The sequence below is a fragment of the Balaenoptera borealis genome (assembly GCF_965194805.1).
Source record: "Balaenoptera borealis genome assembly, chromosome: 13".
Classification (NCBI taxonomy): domain Eukaryota; kingdom Metazoa; phylum Chordata; class Mammalia; order Artiodactyla; family Balaenopteridae; genus Balaenoptera; species Balaenoptera borealis.
In genome coordinates this window covers 81826806-81851734 of record NC_138870.1, presented here as the reverse complement: position 1 = coordinate 81851734, position 24929 = coordinate 81826806, and the positions used below count along the sequence as shown (strand labels likewise).

Here is a 24929-nt window from a genome sequence, read left to right as displayed (position 1 = left end):
GTTTTTATATCACCTTTGGCTCGGAATTCCCCGGTCTCTGAATTAATTCAGTTTAGGGATCATCTTCCCTCCTGCACCCTAGTCCTGGACCAGTCTTCCCTGATTTCCGCATTGATGTCTGTCTTTCACAGAAGGCATCTGTGTGTGGAGCAAGGGAAGGGGCTTTAAGTCTCTCTGTTGCTTCTCACCCTTTTCCCCTCAGGGTTGTTTCTTTTCCTACTCTGACTTTCCATTGGTCTCCCCAGTAAATTAATTCCCCTTTAGCTTTTCCTGTAAAACAATTTAGACCACTACCTCCTCCTTGCTCAGGGCTTCCATTTACTTATACGTAATATGCTCTGTAAACAACGGACCGTTTTCTCCAGCTCTTCTGTCTTGAGAAGCACCAAGCTCTGCTACCAGTCTCTGAAATTATATAGCTGAAGCAAGAGAGTGATTCAAAGATAACTGAAAAATAATTGATGCCATCCTCTTCCCCACTCTTCTCTAGATCCCTACACAGGTTGGTGAGGGGCAAAGTGCCCTCCATCGTGGGATGGGTCTCAGGGCAATTTCAAAGGGGGAAGGGATCAGTATATTCCCTACTAAATAAATTATGCTTCTCTCCTCACTTTTGAAAGCAGATGCTCCTAAAGTCAGTTTTGGTTTTAAATAACACATTTTTGTCCTCTTCATTTCACATCTGTTACATCACTACACCAGAACATATTTAATAAAGAAGTCCATGCTAATCATTAATTATGATACCAACATACCAGTTGTATTGTATTCTAATGTAACTCGCACTTGTGGATTTCAAAGAGCTGCCCCCAGATTTAATTAATCCTCAGCTTTGCTAATGAAAAGCATCGTTTCCACCCGGCATGAGTTTGTGTTTCTAATCTGTTCCTTAAGGTCACCTCATTTTTCTTGAAAATGTACATTTATAATTTAACGTTTCAGATCTTTCACATTCCCTATTAAGCAATTATTTTGATTACTTCATTATCTTTCTTTTTTTTCCCCTAGACTATTTAGGTTGGTTTCTGCCTACCGCTAGCCAAGTGTAATTCCGACATTCTCTCTCACTCTCTTTATTAGCATGATTTGCATTAGCAAGGGATTCATTTTCATTCTGGAGACTGAAAACAATTTCATTATCTGATAAAAATTACCTTCTCATATGCTGTAAGAAGCAATTCTCCTCATTTATGGTCTCATTAGGCATTTCATCTACCCAATACATCTTCTCAGTTCTTCCTCTTTCCGGAAGTAATTGTTCTGGTGGCTCAACTAACAATATCTTGGGCTAGGGATTCTCATTTTTGCCTTTCTTCCCTCTTTTGTTCTTTCTTTCCCTAGCGAAGTAACTGCATCATCTCCTCTGTGAACCCTTGTTAGTTCCCTCTCTTCCTAAACATTTCGTTCAGGCTTTGTTCTAACATCTTTATTGTTGTACCATGAATTGTAGGTCTGCATTTCTATTGTCCTTAATAGACTAGCAGCATCTTACGGGCTGGGCCACGGCTCACAGATCTTTGTGTTTCCAAAGCCTGGCACTGTGTTTAGTGTATAGCAATGATCAAAAAATGTGTATTGAATAAAATGAAGGATTAGGTACACATGTAAAACTCATTTTTATTTTGAAATTTTGTTCTTTTCAAAAGACAGGAATGACTGGAGAAGCCAAAGCAACTTGATAAGGAAGTAGATCAGTTGGACAAACTGAGAGCAAGCTGAAGAGAGAGACAGATCTGCAAGTAACAGGAAGGGAAGTAGTTAAACTGCTTCAGTGGCAGCTAAAATGCCCTGATGGCTGCAAGAGGCCAGTTGAGCAAGAGCAAAAACTCAAAGCAATATCTGGAGCTCTTGGATCCATCATAAATGATCAGATGGGGCAAGATCCGAGTCTGAACTGGAGCCTGCTGTGCAAGCAACATATTGAATCATGACTATTTCTTCTCACCAAATCTCCAAAAGCTGACAGATATTGCTGAAAAATTCCTCAGTCTAATGTCACAGTCTTGATTTATTTCTCAGTTTTATTCATCCCTTGAGGAGGAAAAAAAGAGCAATCAGAATACTTCCTTTTCACCATAAGTGTGCTAGAAAAATAAACGGTTCCACAAGGGATCCACTTATGATTTTTCGACTTTACAATGGTGCAAAATCGATATGCATTCAGTAGAAACCATACTCTGAATTTGGAATTCTGAGCTTTTCCCGGACTGGTGATATGTGGTACAATACTCTCTGATGACACTGGGCAGCGCTCCCAGTCAGCCACGTGACCACGAGGGTCAACAACCGATACACTTATAGCCATTCTGGACCCAGACAACCATTCTGTTTTTCACTTTCATTACAGTATTCAATAAATGACATGAGATATTCAACACCTTATTATAAAATAGGCTTTGTGTTACATGATTTTGCCCAACTGCAGGTTAATGTAAGCGTTTTAAGCATGGTTAAGGTAGGCTAGCCTAAGCTCTGATGTTCAGAAGGTTACGTGTATTAAATGCATTTTTTTACTTATGATATTTTCAACTTACAACAGGTTTATCAGGACGTAATCCCATTGTAAGTAGAGAGATATCTGTTATAAGGAATGCTGAAGCATCACCCTGCGGCATTGGGGTCAATTCCATGGGAATGCATGCACCCACACACACACACACACACACACACACACACACACACACACTCTTCTTTCCCTGAGATTGTTTTGGGACCAACTGGCAGTCTGATGTAAACAATTTATAGCAGATATTTAAAAGGTAATTCAATGGATAAAGAAAATGTTGTATATATACACAATGGAATATTACTCAGCCAAAAAAAAGAATGAAATAATGCCAGTTGCAGCAACATGGATGGACCTAGAGATTATCATACTAAGTGAAGTAAGTCAGATAGAGAAAGACAAATACTATATGGGATCACTTATATGTGGAATCTAAAAATAATACAAATGAATTTATTTACAAAACAGAAACAGACTCGGACATAGAAAACAAACTCTATTTACTCTCTTATTCCTCTCTTTGTAGGATGAGTAACCAACCCAGATTGCCTGGGACTTTTTCCAATTTGGGGATTGTCCTGATTTTTGCACTGAAAGTTCATGTCCCAAGAAACATCTCAGTCCTGGGCAAACTAGAAAGATTGTTAACTCTATCCTTTTGTCTCAAATAGTTTTACCTGTCTCTCTGAAGCAACAAAGCCAGCCCACACCTATGGCTCACAGAAGCCACCTGCTCCAATAGACATATCAAACAACTTCCAAATCAAGACAACTCTCCCTATACCAGATGTTGAAAAAATAAACCTTTATCAATTAGATGCATACACACTTGGGATTGTTCTGTCATCTTAGTGAACTGATGTTTTTATAATTATGAAATGTTCTGTTTTGCCTCTGGCAGTAATCCATGTCTTGAGATATACCTTGATGTTAATAGAGTCACACCAGCTTCCTTATGTTCAGTGTTTGTATGGTATACATTTCTCCATCCTTTTATTTTCTTCTGTGGTACCTAATTTGCTGCTAAGTTCATCCAATGAATTTTTAATTTCAAATATTATAGTTTTGGGCTTCCCTGGTGGCGCAGTGGTTGAGAATCTGCCTGCCAATGCAGGGGACACAGGTTCGAGCTCTGGTCTGGGAAGATCCCACATGCTGCGGAGCTACTAGGCCCGTGAGCCACAACTACTGAGCCTGCGCGTCTGGAGCCTGTGCTCCGCAACAAGAGAGGCCACGATAGTGAGAGGCCCACGCACCGCGATGAAGAGTGGCCCCCGCTTGCTGCAACTAGAGAAAGCCCTCGCACAGAAACAAAGACCCAACACAGCCAAAAATAAATAAATTAATTAATTAAAAAAAAATATTATAGTTTTCAGTTTGAGGATTTCTTTTTTTTTTTTTTTTACTAGTTTCCATATCTTTCCTGATATTCCCCATCTCATCACCCATTTTATCAATCTTTCCCAGTAGATTCTTCACATGTATATCATAGTTATTTTAAAGTCTTTATCTGCTGATTCTAACATCTGGGACTTCGTGGATCTGTTTGATTGTTTTTTCCCTTGATTGTGGGCCACACTTTCCTGCTTCTTTTTATATACAGTAATTTTTCCTGGTATACTGTACATTGTGGGCTGTAGATGATATGTTACCTTCCTTTGGAAAGTGTTGAGTTTTGTTCTAGTAGACAAACTACTGATGAATCACCTTGATCTTGTGGAGCCTTGATGGGATGGGCTTATTGTTGTTTTGCCCTTGGGCCTCAGTTGTAGTCCTTAGTCCTGCATCTTTATTCTTAAGGTGTGGTCCTCTTAGGGTTTCAATGGAAAGCACAAAGAATTCAGTAAGTTCCTACTTGGCTGGACTTGAATTCCAAAACTTGTCTCCCCAGCACCAAGCATTGGATGAAATCTCTGCTCAGTACCTTTAACCTTTCCACTGGTGCTTTCCACTGGATTCCCTGAGGTCTCATTGTGGGCACCTGCAGTTTGGTAGTCAGCCAACAATTTGAGGAGAATTTGTCCACAGGTTTGGGGGCTCCCCGCCCTGCCTTCTTATTTTCTAGAACATCCCTCTTTAATTTCCAGCAACTCCAGCAACACCACACTCTGACTTCTGAATTTTCAATCCAGTTGGTCAGCCTCTTCCTGACTGGGCTCTGTTTCTTAAGTACGTTACAAAATGAGGAGTGTCCTCAAGGAAAAAGCTGTCCAATGTGGATCTCACCTACTTTGTTTCCCTTACTGCAAGAATCATGTCCCCTCCAGTGTCTGCATATTTTTAGTCACTCCCCAGGATCTTCAAACAGTTATTTAGTTCTGATCTTATAATTGTTTATGCTGTTTTTTTAGTGTAAAATTCAAAACTGTGATGGGTAGATGGTCGTTCAATAAATGCTGCTCTGCTACTACCAGAAATGAACTCCCCTTATTACTGAAAACAAACAAACAAAATTATGGTCTTTGTAGGCAGAACTGAACTTTCATGGAAGGTGTGTGTAATACTGTAAGAATGTAATAATAGTAATGATAGTAGGAGATCACCATTATTGATCTCTAGCCCACTGTTCTTGGTGCTAGCCCACTGTTCTTGGTGCTTTATCTATCCCTAATTTACAGATGAGAAAACAAGTACAGACAGGTTAAGAAACTTGCCCAAGTTCATAAAGGTGGTAAATAGGAAAACCACAACTCCAACCCACATGGACTGATGGCTCTCTTAACCACTAAGCTATGATGCTACTTAAGTGGGGGCTGGTTGTTCCTTGATGGGGACAGTCCAGAGGGAATTAAGCTTAGAGAATTCAACTGAATAAACTTTATGGTTCTTTTAAACCTGTGAATCCACTATTCTATAAAAATTATAACCCTCAATCAGCAAAAAGTATTAACTTTTATGTTAGAAAAATTATTCTCCCTCAATCAGAAATCCAGAAAAGGTACACATAATAAGAGTATTTGCATGCCTACCCAGCTCTTGCAAAATCAGTTCTTTTTTCCCTCCTTTAGAATTTGACTTACAGCACCTCAAGCAGAACTATATATTTGTGGTTGCCTGATTGCTGCAGTGCTAGTTGTATCTTGTGTTCATCCTGAATGCAGTGTCAAGATTGATAAACCAATTTACTTCAAGCAGTTCAGAGCATCAGCCTTTGAAGTTTTGAAAAATAGCTGTTTGGGTGTGTTTTTCCACACCACCCCAAATATATTTGAAAAATATTTTTAACCAGAGAAATTGCTCTAAGAAAAAAAAAAAAAACCACACACATTGAAGTATTTTTCCTCAGACAAAAACAGAACTGTTCTTAAGATCAATAAAAATATCCCTTTCCTTGACATCCCTCCCTTGCTACAATACATGCCTTCCAAATTGCTATAAACCAATTAATCAGAAATGGATATTGTTTTGTGAATATAAAATAAATGAAAAACCCTTGAAAGAATAGTCTACAGTCCTTGAAATGATCTTTGAAATGTGTTGTATTTTACTGTAGGCTGCTGGTGAAGACACAGTTTATTTAGAGCATATCCTCATGAGGAACCTCAGGAAAAACAGTTTTCTGGAATTAGTACCAGGAACAGCAGCACTTCTCCTAAGTCCATGGTCTGTTTTTCCCTCATTACAAAGTTGATCTTGTAATGCATTATATTTACTTGCCAAAACATGTTGCAGGAAAGCACACAACTATGTGGCTGGCCCCTAGTAAGACTAAAGCTTGTAACAGTATCTTTTTTCAAGAAATTAACGCAATTCCTGGCTCCATCTTACTTTCCTACTTTTATTTGTTTTATTGGCCTCATTTTTCTTATCTGGTTTTAACAAATGCATATTTGTAAGCTACCTTAAATCCCTTTTTGGGCAAGTCTGAATAAAACCAACTAAATGCTCTCGATTTGACTAACACAGCTTTAAAAATAAGAACTACCAAACAGTAAATGAAAATTGAGAGGCAAATGAAAACCTGACAAAAATTCACAAAATATATAAAAAAGATGAATTAGCCTTAATCAAGAGGAATCTTGGAAATCAACAAGAGAAAAATAGGGGAGCATACAAGTAAAAAATTGAGGAAAGGTTCTGAAGAAGTATGAAAACAGAAAAAAATGCAATGGGAAGATAACAAATGTGAAAAAAAAAGTTCAATCTCAGTTGTAGTCAAAGAAATGCAAATCAAAATTTCACAAGAAACTTTCATAAACAATGGAAAAATAAACTTGTTTCCTTGAAATCCACCTACTTTGCTCCCGGATCTCAAGGAGGGGGACAGACATGCAAATAAGCATGTATGGGATAGAGTGGGTGTGACAGAGCATACATGTGTTTACAGGGAAGCACCAGGGGGAAGCTGAAGAGACAGGTTCATGGTAGGAGAGATCCCAGCTGAATCTGAAAAGAAGAGCTGGAGTCATTAGACGTGAGTTTTTGAAGGTAGGGACTGCCTAAGCGGCGTCCATCAAGTCTCTGGCATATAGTGGGCACTTGATAAATATTTTTAAAATAAAGAGTGAGAAAGGACATGTCTGCTGGGAAGCAAAGGCACAGAATAAAATCTATCAAATGAACAAATGCATATATCAATGAATGAGCCATTTGTCAGGGAAATACTAATGCATCTCTGAAAGAGAGATCAAATGACCAGCCTCCAAAGGACAAAACAAAGATTTGGTTTTTTCCTTTCCTATGGATCATTACCATACACTTTATTACTCGGACAGAGAACTCTGGACAGTTCCTTTGGATCCACTTACATCCTGATTCTTCTAACTGCATTTCATCCCAACCACCAGGCCTAAATATTCCCAACTCAGGCATTTTCCCAGCCAATAGACTCTGAAAAGGCCCATCTGTGCTACACCTTAGGGAATATGGATGGTTGCCGCAAATCTTGATACTTTTCAGTCTGAAGATTTTTTTTCCTGGCTATTAGGGAAAACAGATGTGCTGTAGGGAATACATTTATTTATTTATTTAAAATAAATTTATTTACTTTATTTATTTTTGGCTGCGTTGGGTCTTCATTGCTGTGCGCGGGTTTTTCTCTAGTTGCAGAGATCGGGGGCTACTCTTCGTTGTGGTGGCGTGGGCCTCTCATTGCAGCGGCTTCTCTTGTTGCGGAGCACGGGCTCTAGGTGAGCGGCCTTCAGTCGCTGTGGCTCATGGGCTCTAGAGCACAGGCTCAGTAGTTGTGGCACACAGGCTTAGTTGCTCCGGGGCATGTGGGATCTTCCCGGACCAGGGCTCAAACCTGTGTCCCCTGCGTTGGCAGGCGGATTCTTAATCACTGAACCACCAGGGAAGCCCCTGAGGATACATTTAAATGTTAACATTGGTTGTTTCACAGTAGCGGATTTCTGAGTAACTTTTTCTACTTTGTACTTTACAGTATTTTGCAAATCCTCTACATCAGTTCTGAATTGCTTTTATAATGACAAGAAATCAGGTCAAGAAATTCCTGTGAATCTGGTGGGGGAGAATTAAATTAGGAAAGTTGTGGAACTACTTAGAAATCTACTGAGTTTTCACATTGTGGACCATTTAAAGGGAGGGTTCAGGGTGATTTGTACTTGAGCAGAATATGGTTTTAGACATGCTCCATTCTAAGCTATTAAATACAAAATGTATAAATGTTATCTTAAATATCAAATACAACCAAAGGCAATTTTATAGCAATTAATTTTGTGTCACTTCCAAAGCTCCAGTTGAAAATGTCCTTGTTGTAATAAAATTCCTACACTTCTTAACCCAGCATTTTAAGTAATGAATTTAATTATGAAGAAAACTGCTGTCACTAAAGCCTGCTTCTTAATCACGCCTGTGTTTATGACAAAAAAAATCTGTTGCCATGGAAATTTTAGTGTCAAAGTTGCAACTCATAAAGCTTTACTGAAGTGTAAAGTAAAAATAGGAAGTGATCTTTAGCAAAGAGAAACTTCTTCCTTAATATATTTTTAAAAACATTGAAATTATGGACAGCAGCTGGATTTTACAAGTTAACTCATTTTGCATAACCAAAAAATCATGTGAAAAGTTCGGCAAATATCTAATTTTGGAAAATCAAATAATTTAAAGTATAACTAGGGAACTCACAAAAGACAGGAATTGCACTGGGAATCCACCTCAATTTAATTAAACATTTACTGAGGCTCTACTATCTTATATTAAAAATTAATATATTCATAGACAGAGTTTTCTAAAATTGGGCACCTATATAGTTTGACATTAGTTTTAAAATTGTTTTTAGTTGTCATTAAAACCCCAAATAATGGAACCAGATGTGAATGACACAGTTACAGTTGTATAATGAGACCAGGATCATTACTCACATTTAATAGTTATTTACTGATAGGTGAGCCAGTAGCCATACTAAGCTTGCCGGCCAACAAGATGAGGAAGGTAAACGATGTGTTTCTTTTTAATTTATGAAATATTTCATGTATACAAAAAAGTAGAAGCCAATATAACAAACAGCTTAAGAAAGGAAATTTTACAAATGAAACCTCTTGGGCATTCTTACTTGGCCTCATTTCCTTCCTTCATCCAAGAGGAGACCACAAACTTGAATTTGGTATTGACCATTAATCAACCTGCCTTTAAAAAGAAGTTTAGTATATATTTATACATCTATAAATATATTATATCATTTTGCCTGTTTTCAAAACTTTATTTAAATGGTATCTCCCTATATGTATCCTTCTACATAACTTCATTTTTTTCTTTCGCTCAACCTACTTTTGAAGCATATACAGATTGATGTATATCTCTGTAATTAATTTACAACTGCTCTGTGGTAGTCTATTATTCATTCATTTGTATGTTCTATATAATATTCTACTGTATGTTACACCATTATTTATTTATCCATTATCCACCTGAGGGACAGTCAGTAGGGTTTTGTGTGTGTGTGTGTGTGTGTGCTATTGTAATCTATGCATCAGTGAACATTTTTGCATAAGTTTCCTTGGGCATATACGCGGGAGCTTCTTTCGGGGATATATCACAAGCATTTCAAATGTAAGAAAATGAAAAAGGGTGGTTAAACAGTGGACTTCTGGATCCACTATTTTCTTCCCTAACTCCCAGTTAGTGGCTTGTCCAATCCTATGCACACAAAGATAATATTAAAGTTTAAAATAATATTTTATTTTTCTATGGATTGAAGATATCCATGATGACATTATGTATATTTCACCTAAGTTTCCAGGCTTGTGGACACCTTGTAGATTAAAAGATACATCAACAAAAAATGATGTGCCCCGTCTCAAGCCAAATGAAAGCCAAAGGACTGTAGGGCGGGCTCGCTCATACACGTAATGACACCCTTGTGCTAAGGTTATAAGACCTTGCTGTGAAATGTTAATACAGAACTATGTGCCTTTGGGCATTGTTAAAAGCCAAATTATCAGTGCACCAGGAAGTACTCGAGGAGTTCTGGGAGCCTATGCTCTGTCATTTGAGCTGCAATGGAGGGATCTGTATAATGCTGTCCAGAAGCGGAAAGAAGGGCAATGCAGACCAGAGGCAGAAGCCAAGTTTCTAGTACTCTCCAAAAATGTACCATTTTTTTCCCCCTGCAATTCAGTGAAGGAGAACAAGTCAACCAGGCTGGGGAATATGGAAAGTGCCTACACGTGTACTGAACCAAGACTACTGCATTTAAGCCTTTGAATAGCTGGCAGGTGGTCAATTTCTAAAGCAATCTCTTGGAGATTGATATGGAGAAAGATATGGGGAGCGCTGGGGTTTTATTACCCATCACTTAGATGCTGGCACTGGCTCCTCTTCTCTCGCTCCCTGCTTCCCTCCCCCTCTTTCTCCTTCTTTTCTTCCCATTTTACTTTGTCTCCTGTCATTCTCTGTTATAATTAAAACAAATAGAAAACATTGCAGGTGTCTGCTATAAAACATCTGCAGATACTGTACGTTGCATGGGGAAAAAAAAGCAGCTGCAAATTGTGTAATTTGGTCTTTAAAGAAAAACCTGAAAGACATTTCCGGAAACAAATACATCTTTCATCCTGGTAGACGTTGAATTTTCTTTTTGTTTGTACTTCAGCCCAGTTCATCACCGTTTTCTCACTGCCTCGCACAGAAAGTTTCAGCGCTAACCAATGACTGTTGTCCCTATTTTAGAAGAGATGGGGGATTTCTGGAATGATGGCTTAAAAATGGGGAAACCATGACTGCAGGGTCTGGTGCAGTTTCAGACGGTGTTTCTCTCAGTCAAAACAAAACCTAAGAATGACAGCATCTGTAAGTTACTAAATGTGGGAAGAAAGTAAAAATATGCTGAAATATTATCTGCAATAGTTGGAAGGGACCTGCCTTCCCCAAAGGAAATCAATATACTGGCATGGATAACACTGGGGACACCCCATGCTTTCTTGGGTTATCCATTCAAGTCTGCAAGTGATTTTTAACAATCTGTTTCTAGGGTGTTCCCCAATAGGTATTCCAGTTTTAGCTTGAGGTTCAGCTATGTCTTCCTCTCCCTTGATTTTCAAATTTCCCAAAGCAGTAGAGTAGGTACAAGGGCTGGGGAAGCCAGGTTAGCCACAAAGAGCTCAAATTCTCCAGTCAGAAAGAGCTGGGATTTAGATCCTGGCTCTACCTCTGAATATGATCATTGGACAAATTGCTGAACTGCCTGATGCTTTCGTTTCCTCACCTGTAACACAGAGCCAGTCATCCTATGTGCATCACACTCCTAATTCTTGTGAGTCCAGAAGGGGATAATGCATGTGAAGTATTTACTTATACAGTGCCTTGCATGGTAAATGCCCCAGAAAGGATAGACAACAAATGCAGTGATAGTTTTTTAAGGAACTTCCTTAAAAACTAAAACTAGAGTTACCATATGATCAAGCAATCCCACTCCTGGGCATGTATCCGGAGAAATACCTAATTTGAAAAGAGACATGCACCCCAATGTTCATAGCAGCACTATTTACAATAGCCAAGACATGGAAGCAACCTAAATGTCCATCGACAGATGAATGGATAAAGATGTGATATTATACACAATGGAATATTCCTCACATAAAAAGATTGAAATAATGCCATTTGCAGTGACATGGATGGACCTAAAGATTATCATACTAAGTGAAGTAAGTCAGACAGAGAAAGACAAATATCATACAATATCGTTTATATGTAGACTCTAAAAAAATTATAAAAATGAACTTATTTACAAAACAGAAATAGACTCACAGACATAGAAAACAAACTTACGGTTACCAAAAGGGAAGAGGGGGAATAAATTAGGAATTTTGGATTAACAGATAACACTACTATATATAAAATAGATAAACAATAAGGATCTACTATAGCAAAGGGAACTATATTCAGTATCTTGTAATAACATGTAATGGGAAAGAATCTGAAAAAGAATATACATATATGTATGTGTATATAAATATATATATGTATATGTATAACTGAATCACTTTGCTGTATACCTGAAACATTATAAATTCACTATACTTCAATACAAAAATAAAATAAAACAAACAAACAAACAAAATATAGTGATAGTGATGGCAGAGGTGGTGGTGATACCTTTGCTTCCCCTCCTTTTAGAGCCCCATACTGTCACCTTGCCTGGGTCACGTATGTACATATATACATACATAACATACATACATATGTACATCCACCCATCCAATTATTCATTCATTCATTCAACAAATATTATAGACCTTTATTAGGTGCCAGGCATCATTCTAAAGTTCTATAAAACAGTACATGTATTTGTGTCCATTAATTTTTAAATAAAGAAAAACAAAAAGCATCCAATTAGTAAAAACTTAACAGAAATGAATAATGAAAGATACGCATATACATTCTCAGGAAGTGAACATTAGGTTGAAGTGAAGGGCCTTGGTTATTAGTCAGGCTGTATTTCCACACTCATGTTAAATGTGTAGTGCCTCCTGTTGTTCCTTTTGCCGCTGGTAGCTAACCTTTGCATAGTCAATTAAACTTCCCTTGGGAGAAACACAAAACCCTTGAAAGCTTTCTCGATCCCAGCAGAGAAATTTATAAACCCTAGTCCAGGGCCAAAGGATTTGGAAACCTTCACCACATTAGCACCATCACTTTCTGAATGGCTTTTCTGGCTGACCCAAATTTTATTTTGTTTGAGGGTATAGCCATCAGGCAAATTTTCTTTCTGAATTCAATGGTAAATATTTTGTTCCTTTCTTTTTCACTACAACATGGTTTCCTGCTGGTCTTCTTGCCTTTGTTTCTTTCCTTTCCATTGTATACCGCATGCTCATCTTCCCTGAAAGCCAGGCTATCATTCATTTCATTCATTCATTCATTCCCTTTCACTCAATCAACACTTATCAAATGTCCACTAGTGCCAGGAATGTGTCACTCTTCTCCTTAATCACCAGTAATGCTACCCTATCATATACTGAATCAAGGCCAAAGTCTTCACTCCAATTCCACCCTTAGAGTTTATCTTATTTCCATCATGACTGTCCAGATTGGTAGCAGGAGAGTCCTTTGCACATACACTATATTCATTTTCACTTTTATGCCTCTGTTCTCCAACAGCATCTTCCCTACCAGCAAATTTTCAACCATTATTACCCTTCTTATCATTAAAAGTCTTGCTCAAGACTCATTTCTTTTATGTAGTATTCTTGACAATTCTAGCTCGGTTATTCCCAGACTTTGGACTTCATGGATGTGTAAATGAAAAAACAAAACAAACAAAAAAGACAAAAACAAAACAAAAACCAAAACAGGACCAATATAAGGTTGCTAGGTTGCTACTTTTTTCTTTTATTGTAAAGTAAGTACATTTTAAAATATGGGTTACCAGCTCCTATTATCACTACTTCATAAAAGAAAGGCCATTTTCATTTTTCACAGAACTAGAACAAAGAGTTTTTAAATTTGTATGGAAACACAAAAGACTCCAAATAGCCAAAGCCATCTTGAGAAAGAAAAACAGAGCTGGATGAATCAGGCTCCCTGACTTCAGACTATACTACAAAGTTACAGCCATCAAAACAGTATGGTACTGGCACAAAACCAGAAATATAGATCACTGGAACAGGATAGAAAGCCCAGAGATAAACCCACGCACCTATGGTCACCTAATCTATGACATAGGAGGCAAGAATATACAATGGAGGAAAGACAGTTTCTTCAGTAAGTGGTGCTGGGAAAACTGGAGAGCAACATGTAAAAGAATGAAATTAGAACATTCTCTAAAACCATACACAAAAATAAACTCAAAATGGATTAAAGACCTAAATGTAAAACCAGATACTATAAAACTACTAGAGGAAAACACAGGCAGAACACTCTTTGACATAAATCGCAGTAATATCTTTTTGGATCTGTCTCCTAGAGTAATGGAAATAAAAATAAAAATAAACAAATGGGACCTAGTAAAACTTAAAAGCTTTTGCACAGCAAAGAAAACCATAAACAAAACAAAAATACAACATCCAGAGTGGGAGAAAATATTTGCAAATGATACAACTGACAAGGAATCAATCTCCAAAATATACAAACAGCTCATACAGTTCAATATCAAAAAAACAAATAACCCAATCGAAAAATGGGCAGAACATCTAAAAAGACATTTCTCCAAAGAAGATATACAGATGGCCAAAAGGCACATGAAAAGATGCTCCACATCACTAATTATTGGAAATGCAAATCAAAACTACAATAAGATATCACCTCACACCAATCAGAATGGCCAACATAAAAAAGTGTCCAAATAATAAATGCTGGAGAGGATGTGGAGAAAAAGGAACCCTCTACACTGCTGCTGGGAATGTAAATTGGTACAGCCACTATGGAGAACAGTATGGGGGTTCCTTAAAAAACTAAAATAGAGCAACCATATGATCCTGCAATCCCACTCCTGGGCATATATCAGGAGAAAAACATAATTCAAAAAGATATAAGCACCCCAATGTTCATAGCAGCACTAGTTATTGTACAATAGCCAAGACAGGGAAGCAACCTAAGTGTCCATCGACAGATGAATAAAGAAGATGTGGTATATTCACACACACACACACACACACACAATGGAATATTACTCAGCCATAAAAAAATTAAATGATGCCACTTGCAGCAACATGGATGGATCTAGCAATTATCATAGTAAGTGAAGTAAGCCAAAGACAAATATCATATGATATCACTTATATGTGGAATCTAAAAAATTATACAAATGAACTTATTTACAAAACACAAACAGACTCACAGACATAGAAAACAAACTTATGGTTACTAAAGGGGAAAGTGAGGGGGGGATAAGTTAGGATTTGGGGACTGACATATACACACTACTATATATAAAATAGATAACCAACAAGGACTTAACTCGTACAGCACAGGGAACTCTACTCAATATCTTGTAATAACCTATAATACAAGAGAATGTAAAAAAAGAATATATATATTTATATATATATGTATAACTGAAAACTAACACAACACTGTAAATCAACTGTATTTCAATAAAAATTTTAAAAAGGCCATTTTAACCCAAATAGGAAGGAGAAAATCCATAATCTTAGAACAAAGAGCAGTTCATTAAACACATTTAACTTTATAAAAAACATATTTATGTTTCCTTATTTTTTTCATTTTACCATGAATATCCATTCATGAGCCAGCATGTAGGAAGCACTCACATATAGCATTCTTTGATGCTAAACAAAGTGGGTCAGAAATGCATGATCTTCTTCCAATTTGGCAGGGAAATGACAACTCCTAGCAAGATGATTATTACTACTTCAGGTACTAAGTACCTTTTAATCATATCACTTAATTTAATCCTCACAGCAATTCTATTAATGTTCCCATTCTACAGGTAAGGAAAGGAAGGCTTAAAGAATTTGTTACTTTCTCAAAGTAGCAGAACTAGCAAGTGTGAAGTTACTATTCAAATTCATGTCTATATAGTTCCCTAGCCCATGTTCTAAAACTTTATGCAATGCTATCTCTCAGAAGTGTAAAATTCACTGTAGATTTCTTCCCAAGCCACACAGACAAATTCCAAAGTTGACTGAACACTTCGAGTTGACTTGAAGTTTATCCAGAATTTTTCAGCCTTGGCAGAGATATTTTGAGCCAGATAATTCTTGGCTGTGGGGGGCTCTTCTGGACATTGCAGGATACTTCGCAGCATCCCTGGCTTCTACCCACTAGATGCCAGTTGTACTCCCTTCGCAGTTATAATAATCAAAAATATCTTCGGACACTGCCAAATGTCACCTGAGGGGCAAAACTGCCCCTAGTCAAGAACCACTGGTTTAATTCAGTCTTGCTGTATGGACGCATCTAAAGACCTAAACATCATACAAAAGTGGGAATAGTTGTACTGTGCACAAACATATTTTCTATGAGTAGCTCTGTAAGATAGTTTTAATAAGCAACAGCATTGTCATTTAATTCAAATACCATTTAAAACATTACTCAAAACGATTTTTTTTAAAAGAAATTTAGCTTATGAAAGAAAACAATTTTATTTCGCTTATTATAAGAGGATAGTTCCAAAAATTTATTTCAAACAAGAAAAGCAGTAACAATTAAATCCTTTATAAGGTTAACATGTAAAGGATGTTCAGGGAATAATCGACACCATCCAGTTGAAAAGGCTTCCTTCTGATACGATACAACCACTAGCAAGATCAAAAAGTCTCTCAAGACTGAACACAGATGGCAGCGAGATATCAAATGGGACCTGAGAAAAAGCATAAAAATGTTCATGAAATGCACTGTTCCAAACTGTTGACTGAAGTAACGTTCTCAAATACCAATTCCATGTAATAATTTTATGTGAAAGATTTTTAACTCTTGACGAAGGTAAGACACAAAATTTCACATCTCCACCCTGCTGAAATGTCACATATATCATTTTCTATCCTATGAAGATTCATATCTATGAGTCTATAAAAACAGTCTACAGATTCGTATCTGTAAATCTATAAAAATGAGCCTACAAGACAGCAGACACTCGTATAAATATGGACCATTCGTATTTATATAATCATTGTATATGATTGTAAGTGTAGGAATTTTGGCCCAGTTACTAATGAACCACTTCCCTCCATAACACATTGCCCAGTTGACAAATCTCCCTCCCTCATTTTGAGCTTAAATCCTGACATGGTGAAGCAAAAATTATGTTTGGAGCTCACTCTTTCTGAAAGAAACACCTAGTTACCATGCTGAGGACTAGTGCAGCCAAAGTCATCTGAGCAGCCTGAAAAATGGAAAATAAAGACTACTTTTGGGGTCATAGCACTGGTTATTTGAGTGGGAGAAGGGCAAGAAGGAGAGAACAAACATAAAGGAAAGGAAATAAATGTTTACTGGGGACGCACTTCACGCAGACTTAGATACTTTTGAAGATGTATGAGAAACATCACGGAGAATGGTCACAATGAATTAGATCCTTGGGGCCCTGAATCCTGGTAAGAAACCAGAGGACAAGTTTTTTTAATGTCTTGTCTGCTTGTTAAATGAAACTTTTATTCTCAAGAAAACATAATGAACTTAAAAGTAGAGGCTGGTTTTCATTTCTTATTCTTCATTTTATTGGATTAAGAAAATGATCAAAGTATTCCAATGCTTTCTATAACTTCAGATAATAAAGAGGTGAAAAAATTAATAATATTCTCCTTTTTTACTCAATCCTGAAGTAATCACTGTTAGCAGTTTAAAGAATATCTTTCCAAAACTTTAAAAATCCTCATACAAATGTATAATCATGTGGGTTTTTTTCTTTACTTTTTTTTTTGAAATAGGATAACTAGATTTCCATTATTTGCTTTTACAATTACCAATATGTAAGAGAAATCCCACCTTAACCAATTCAGGGAGGCAGAATAACCACATGGAGGTTAAAAGTGTACATTCTGGAGTAAGACTGCTTTGTTCACTCAGACCTCACCATATACCAGCTTTGTGAGGTTGAGTAAACTATTTGATCTGTTTAAATTTTAATTTCCTAATTTCACTACCCCAGTCCTTGGAAAACACAAATATGCTTTCTGTCTCTGTGTATATGCCTGTTCTGGATATTTCATAAAATGGAACCATACAGTATATGACCTTTTATGTCTGGCTTCTTTAATTTAACATAATATTTTGGAGGTTCATCCACATTGCTGTGTGTATCAATACTTTGTTCCTTTTTATGACTAATGCTCCATTTTATGAATACACCACATTTTGTTTATCCATTCATATGTTGATGGACATTTGTGCTGTTTCCACCTTTTGGCCATTGTGAAGTGTTACTGTTAAATACAGGTACAAGTTTTGTTTGAACATTTGATTTCAGTTTGGGGGGGGGTCCATATCTAGGAATGAAATTACTGAATCACATGGTAATACTATATAAGTTATTGAAGACCCACCAAACTGTTTTACTCTATGTTTTACATAGAAGCTGCAACATTTTACATTCCCACTATTAATGTATGATGGATCTAATTTTTCCACATCCTCTCCAACATGTATTTTCTTTTTCACTGTACAAGTTTCAGGTGTATAGCATTATAATTCGATGTTGTATATACCACAAAGTGATCACCATCACAACTCTAGTTGCCATCACCACCATAAAGTTGATCCCCCTCACCTATTTTGCCCACTCCCCAATCCCTTCCCCCTTTGGTAACCACTAATCTATTCTCCGTATCTATGAGTTTGTTTTCATTTTATTTTGTTTGTTCACTTGTTTTGTTTTTAGATTCCACATACGAATGAAATCATACAGTATTTGTCTCTCTCCATCTGACTTATTTCACTTAGCATAATAACCTCAAGATCCATCCATGTTGTCACAAATGGCAGGATTTCATTCTTTTTTATGGCTGAGTAATATTTCATTGTATTTACACCACATCTGCTTTTATCTATTCATCTATCAATGGATATTTAGGTTGTTTCCATATGAACACAGGAGTATATGTATTTTTTCAAATTAGTGTTTTCGTGTTCTTTGGATAAACACCCAAAAGTGGAATAGTTGGGTCATATGGCAGTTCTATTCTCAATTTTTTGAAGAATCTCCACACTGTTTTCCAGAGTGGCTACAACAATTTATAGTCGCACCAATGGTGTACAAAGGTTCCCTATCTCCATATCTTCTCCAACATTTGTTACTTCTTGTCTTTTCGATAATAGTCATTCTAACAGGTATGAGGTGATATCTCATTATGGCTTTGATTTGCATTTTCCTAATAATTAGTAATGTTGAACATAGTTTCATGTGACTGTTAGCCATCTCTATGTCTTCTTTGAAAAAATGTCTATTCAGATCCCCTGCCCATTTTTTAATTGGGTTGTTTGGGGGGGTTTTGTTTGTTTGTTTTTGTTGAATTGTATGAGTTCTTCATATATTTTGGATATTAACCGCTTACTTAATATATGATTTGCAAATATATCCTCCCACTCAGTGTGTTACCTTTTCATTCTGATAATGGTGTCCTTCACTGGGCAGAAGCTTTTAGTCTGATGTAGTCCTGTCTGTTTATTTTTGCTTTTGTTTCCCCTGTCTTTGGAGCCAGATCCACAAAAACATTGCTAAGATTGATGTTAATGAATTTACCATCTATGTTTTCTTCTAGGAAGTTTATGATTTCAGGTCGTATATTCAAGTTTTCTATCCATTTTGAGTTAATTTTTTCAATTCCATACTTCAAAACTTAACTTTTTTATTGAGCACTTTAAAAAAAAATTATAGTTGATTTACAATGTTTCAGGTATACAGCAAAGTGATTCAGTTATACATACATTTATCTATCTATATTTTTTCAGATTCTTTTTTTCTCTTTTTTTAATTGAAGTATAGTTAATTTACAATGTTGTTTGTTTCAATTGTACAGCAAAGTGATTCAGTTATACATATGTATATATTCTTTTTCAGATTCTTTTCCATTGTAAGTTATTACAAGGCACTGAATATAGTTCCCTGTGCCATATACAAGGTCCTTGTTGTTTATCTATATAGTAAGTATGTAACTATTAATCCCAAACTCCTAATTTATCTCCCCTCAACACCCCCCCCATCCCCTTTGGTAACCATAAGCTTGTTTTCTATGTCTGTGAGCCTATTTTTGTAAATAACTTTATTTGTATCATTTTTCTAGATTCCACATATAAGTGATATCATATGATATTTGTCTTTCTCTGTCTGACTTACTTCACTTAATGTGATAATCTCTAGATCCATTCAGGTTGCTGCAAATGGCATTATTTCATTCTTTTTTATGGCTGAATAATATTCCATTGTATATAATATATTATACATGTCTTGGGTATCATAAATAGTATTGCTATGAACATTGGGGTGCATGGATCTTTTCGAATTAGAGTTTTCTCCAGATATAGTTTTTGATTGGGTTTTTTTTTTTTGATATTGAACTGTATAAGTTGTTTGTATATTTTGGAAATTAATCCCTTGTCAGTTGAATCGTTTGCAAATATTTTCTCCCATTCTGTAGGTTGTCTTTTCACATTGTTTATGGTTTCCTTTGCTGTGCAAAAGCTTTTAAGTTTAATTAGGTCCCATTTGTTTATTTTTGTCTGTTTCCATTACTCTAGGAGGAGAATCCAAAACTGTATTGCTGTGATTTATGTCAAAGAGTGTTCTGCCTATGTTTTCCTCTAGGAGATTTATAGTATCCAGTCTTAAATTTAGGTCTTTGATCCATTTGGGGTATACTTTTGTATATGGGTGTTAGAGAACGTTCTAATTTTACTCTTTTATTTGTTGCTGTCCAGTTTTCCCAGCACCGCTTATTGAAGAGACTTTCTTTTCTCCATTGTATATTCTTGCCTCCTTTGTTGTAGATCAATTGACCATAAGTATGTGGGTTTATTTCTGGGCTGTCTATCCTGTTCCATTCATCCATGTGTCTGGTTTTTGTGCTAGTACCATACTGTTTCAATTACTGTAGCTTTGTAGTATAGTCTGATGTCAGGGGGCCCAATTCCTCCAGCTCCATTTTTCTTTCTCAAGATTGCTTTGGCTATTTGGGGTCGTTTGTGTTTCCATACAGATTAAAAAAATTTTTGTTCTAGTTCTGTGAAAAATGCCATTGGTAATTTGATAGGGATTGCATTGAATCTGTAAATTGTCTTGGGTAGTATGGTCATTTTAAAAATATTGATTCTTCCAATCCAAGAACATGGTATATCTTTCCATCTGTTTGTGTCATCTTCAATTTCTTTCATCAGCATCTTACAGTTTTAGCTGTACAGGTCTTTTGCCTCCTTAGGTAGGTGTAGTCCCAGGCATTTTATTCTTCTTGATGTAATGGTAAATGGGATTGTTTTCTTAATTTCTCTTTCTGATATGTTGTTCTTAGTGTATAGAAATGCAACAGATTTCTGAGTATTAATTTTGTATCCTACAACTTTACTGAATTCATTGATGAGCTCTAAGAGTTTTCTGGTGGCATCTTCAGGATTTTCTATGTATACTATCATGTCATCTGCAAACAGTATTATTTTTTCCTTTCCAATTTGGATTCTTTTTATTTGTTTTTCTTCCCTGATTGCTGTGGCTAGGACTTCCAAAACTATTTTGAATAAAAGTGGCAAGAGTGGGCATCCTTGTCTTGTTCCTGATCTTAGAGGAAATTCTTTCAGCTTTTCACCATTTTGAGTTAATTTTTGTGTATGGTGTACTATAGTGGTCTAGTTTCATTCTTTTGCATGTGGCTGTCCAGTTTTCCCAACATCATTTATTGAAGAGACTATTCTTTCTCCATTGTATGTTCTTAGCTCTTTTGTTGTAAATTAATTCTCCATATATGTCTGGGTTTATTTCTGGGCTCTCATTTCTGTTCCATTGATTTATGTGTCTGTTTTTGTGCTAGCACCATACTGTTTTTATTAATATAGTTTTGTAGCATAGTTTGAAATCAGGGAGTGTGATACCTACAACTTTGTTCTTCTTTCTCAGGATTGTTTAGGGTCTTTTGTGGTTCCATACAAATTTTAGTATTCTTTGTTCTATTTCTGTGAAATATGCCATTGGAATTTTGATAGGGATTGAACTGAATTTGTAAATTGCTTTGGGTAATATGGTCATTTTAACAATATTAGTTCTTCCAATCCACGAACACATAGTATCTTTCCATTTATTTGTGTCTTCTTCAATTCTTTCACCAGCATCTTATAATTTACAGTGTACAAGTCTTTCACCTCCTCAGTTAAATTTTTTTCCCATGGGCTCTGTGGCACTTTGGACACTTTTCCAGCTTCAGCTTTTGGAAATTTTATGGAAGGTTCTGGGTCTTCCATAGGGAACTTCTCAAGAAAAGTTAGGTTCCAGGCGAAATTACTGAATTTCTTTCTTTGTCATTCAACAGAGATAACATTGGCAATTACATAATTACTGAGAAGTCTTGTATGTGTTTAGAAAATAGCTTTGAGTCCAAATTGTCCAAGATAAGGTACCAGAGAATCTTGGTTCCTTTTGCTGGATTAGGAAACACTTTGTAGAAAGAAAAGAAAAATCACCTTGGTAGGTAGCAGATTGTAATTTAGTTCAAGCAGGTTATGGTTCAAGGAGCAATATTAAAGAAATGATGATGATTTTGCCTGCCTAGAGAGGATAAAAGTCTGAAACAGTACAAGGAAGGGAAAGGAAGTTAATCAAGGTGGGGCACACTGAAGGGGTTCATTAAAATTTGGCCTGGACTTGAACTGGTTTGGGGGAGTTTTGAAAGCCATTGGAAATTTAAAGGTTTTTTTTGCCAATGCTATACTTCATATGAGTTTCTGCATGAAAACTAGATTTTATCATAATGAAAGATTTTATTACTTCTGTTCCTTTGTTCTATTTTCCTTGATTGAAACAAAAATCATATTGTATTCAAAGTATCTATGCTTTTTCTTAAGCCACTGAGTTTTTATTGAGCACCTACTTTGAGACATCTTCTTGCTTCTCTCAGCCCAGTGTCATTTGTCTTTTCATTGATTCTAAGTGTTAATGACCAAGAAAAAAGGGAGAAAGCCAAATAACCACTAATCAATTAGATTTGCCTACTCTTGTAATTGGTAAGCAGGATATAAAAAATTGCAAGCTTTGTGATACGATTGGATTTAACTTTGTGTCCTTTCAAGAACCTTAAAATACAGAGTCACAGCCATTAAAAGAAAAAAACAATAGCTTCGAGGTAGGAAAGCAAATACTGTTTTTTTTGTTGTTGTTGTTCAACCACAAATATTTATTGAGTACCTACTATATGTCAGTCACTATGTCAATCACGCTAAGCACCATGTGAGCCTCAATTTTCTCATCGGCAAAATGAAAAATTGTGTTTCTCAATAGAGAAACAATGGGCATCCTGGGCAGGACAATTCTTTGTGCAAGTCTGTCCCCTGCCCTCTAAACGACATGAACTCTACCTTGTAATTGGTTCAATCTGATGATGCCCCCACACATTTCCAAAGGGGCCATTTCCACCCTGGATGGAGAATCCCAGGCCTACCCTCTACGATTTCAGGGAAAGTGGAGAAGCCCTGAAACTGGCAGATTTAGGATGATGCCAAGTCCCAAGAAGAGCGGGTTCGGGACCATGTTTCCAGGGAACTGAGCCTCACAGTGGCCCCAGGGTGACGTCAACATCCTAGAGGCTCTTGGTTTTGGCTCCTGAGTCAGAACTCCTACTCCCTATATGCAGCCACGATACAATCCAGGAACTTCAGGTTTCCGTTCCCAGCTGAGCCTGTGGTTCATTCTGAAGAAGATGAAGCAGAATGAGCTGGAGCTGCGACTGCTCATGCTGTATCCTCCCGGACGCCGGAGCGGCGAGGGTAGCAGGGGGGCCCCCGTCCAGCTGGCGGTGCCAGGCACACCCTACCGGGTGCTGGATACGCGGCCGGCCGGCCCGTACCAACAGCAAATACTGTTTTTATCTAGCATTCTCATATATATCTTTTTCTACCATGTTTTCTATCTCTTCTTTATATATCACCTGAGTCTTTGAAGTTAGTGATTTATTGGATTTTTTTTTGGACTGGGGAAAAAACATGCGTTCCAAAGTAGAAAGGATAATACAATACTAGCTTACTTAAGAGCTGATATCATGAATGACTGGCGACCCATCTAATAAAAGTTCCAGATGAGAGGGAACTAGATGTATTTGGTTTCACTATACTTTATATGATCGAGAGAATCCCAATACCAACGTTATTCTCCGCAATCTAACAGAAACAGCACCTAACTCTTAGGAAGGTGAGAAGGGCTTATACACAACTCTATCAGACCACAGGAAATTTCACACTTTGCTGCAAACAAGATTATCTTTTTCATCACTCTAATTTTTGTATTAATAAAACTTTAAATATATCAGAAAAGAAGTTTTCTTAAACATAATATGAGATCAAAGGGTCATATTGGTAAGGTGGTAGAAATCTTCTAAATTAAAATTTAAAGAAATAACATTATTATAAAGACATTTTGCAGAGAACAAGAAAATTAGAAATTAAAGACAGGACTACGGCTGAGAAAGCATATGTTCAGGAAATTGGTTCAATTGTTGTACTGCCTAAGAATAGAATCTATTCTTCTTAAATCATCAACCCCATCACCATCACTGTCATTGACACTCTACAACCACTGAGCCCTGGCTATGTATGGCATTTCCTTGAGCTCTTGAGCAGAGTTCACCTTTTAATAAAGGACAATTCCTGCTCAGATATATTGTCCCCCATGGTCAGGAAACCAAAGGTTTGAGTCCAGCCAAAAACATTTCAGCAACATAAGGAGCCCTGTCTCCATTTTCACATCTAAGTAGATGCCAAAAATGTTCTGAACAATGGTTTCTTTATTGAAACACATGAAGAGCACCTCCATGAGAGGAGATATATTGAGGGAGACTACATTCACTGGGATATGTTTAAAAATCAATTTTACGTGATGTTCGTACTTTACAGTTGTGGTACAAGAGAAAATCCATATTTGGTCTTTGTCCTAGTTTCTTGGCAGAGAGGTCCTAAATCCCTTGGAAATTTTCTTTTGTATGTTAATAAGATGACTAAGGTGGGGAAAGGTGCCTAGATAGCTTCAGGATGGGGTTGGTCACCAGGAAAACCAACCATGTGATTAGAGAGTTAAACTTTCAGCCCAGTGCCCCCGACCTTCAGGGAGGGGAGAGGAACTGGACATTGAGTTCAGTCACCAATGGCCAATGACTCAATCAATCATGCCTCCGTAATGAAACCTCCACAAAAACCCTGTAATGACACATTTTGAGGAACTCCTTGTTTGGTAAACAAATTGATGTACTGGGAGGGTGACGCACCTGGAGAGGGCATGGAAACTCTGCTCCTCCCAACCCCCATATCTTGCCCTGTGCATCTTATCTATTTGGCTATTCCTCAGTTGTATCCTTTATAATAAACTGGTAATCATAAG

The 24929-nt window shown here is 36.8% G+C and overlaps 1 protein-coding gene across 1 annotated transcript in view; it reads right to left on the bottom strand.

Moving 5' to 3' along the window:
* Window positions 1-14668: 14668 nt before the first annotated feature.
* The window catches only part of CFAP54 (cilia and flagella associated protein 54), a 311831-nt gene continuing 301570 nt past the window's right edge, over window positions 14669-24929 (bottom strand). The window contains exon 69 of the mRNA XM_082349512.1: window positions 14669-16229. Coding sequence (XP_082205638.1) covers window positions 16110-16229 — 120 coding nt within the window. The 3' untranslated portion in view covers window positions 14669-16109. The remainder of the gene's footprint in view (window positions 16230-24929) is intronic.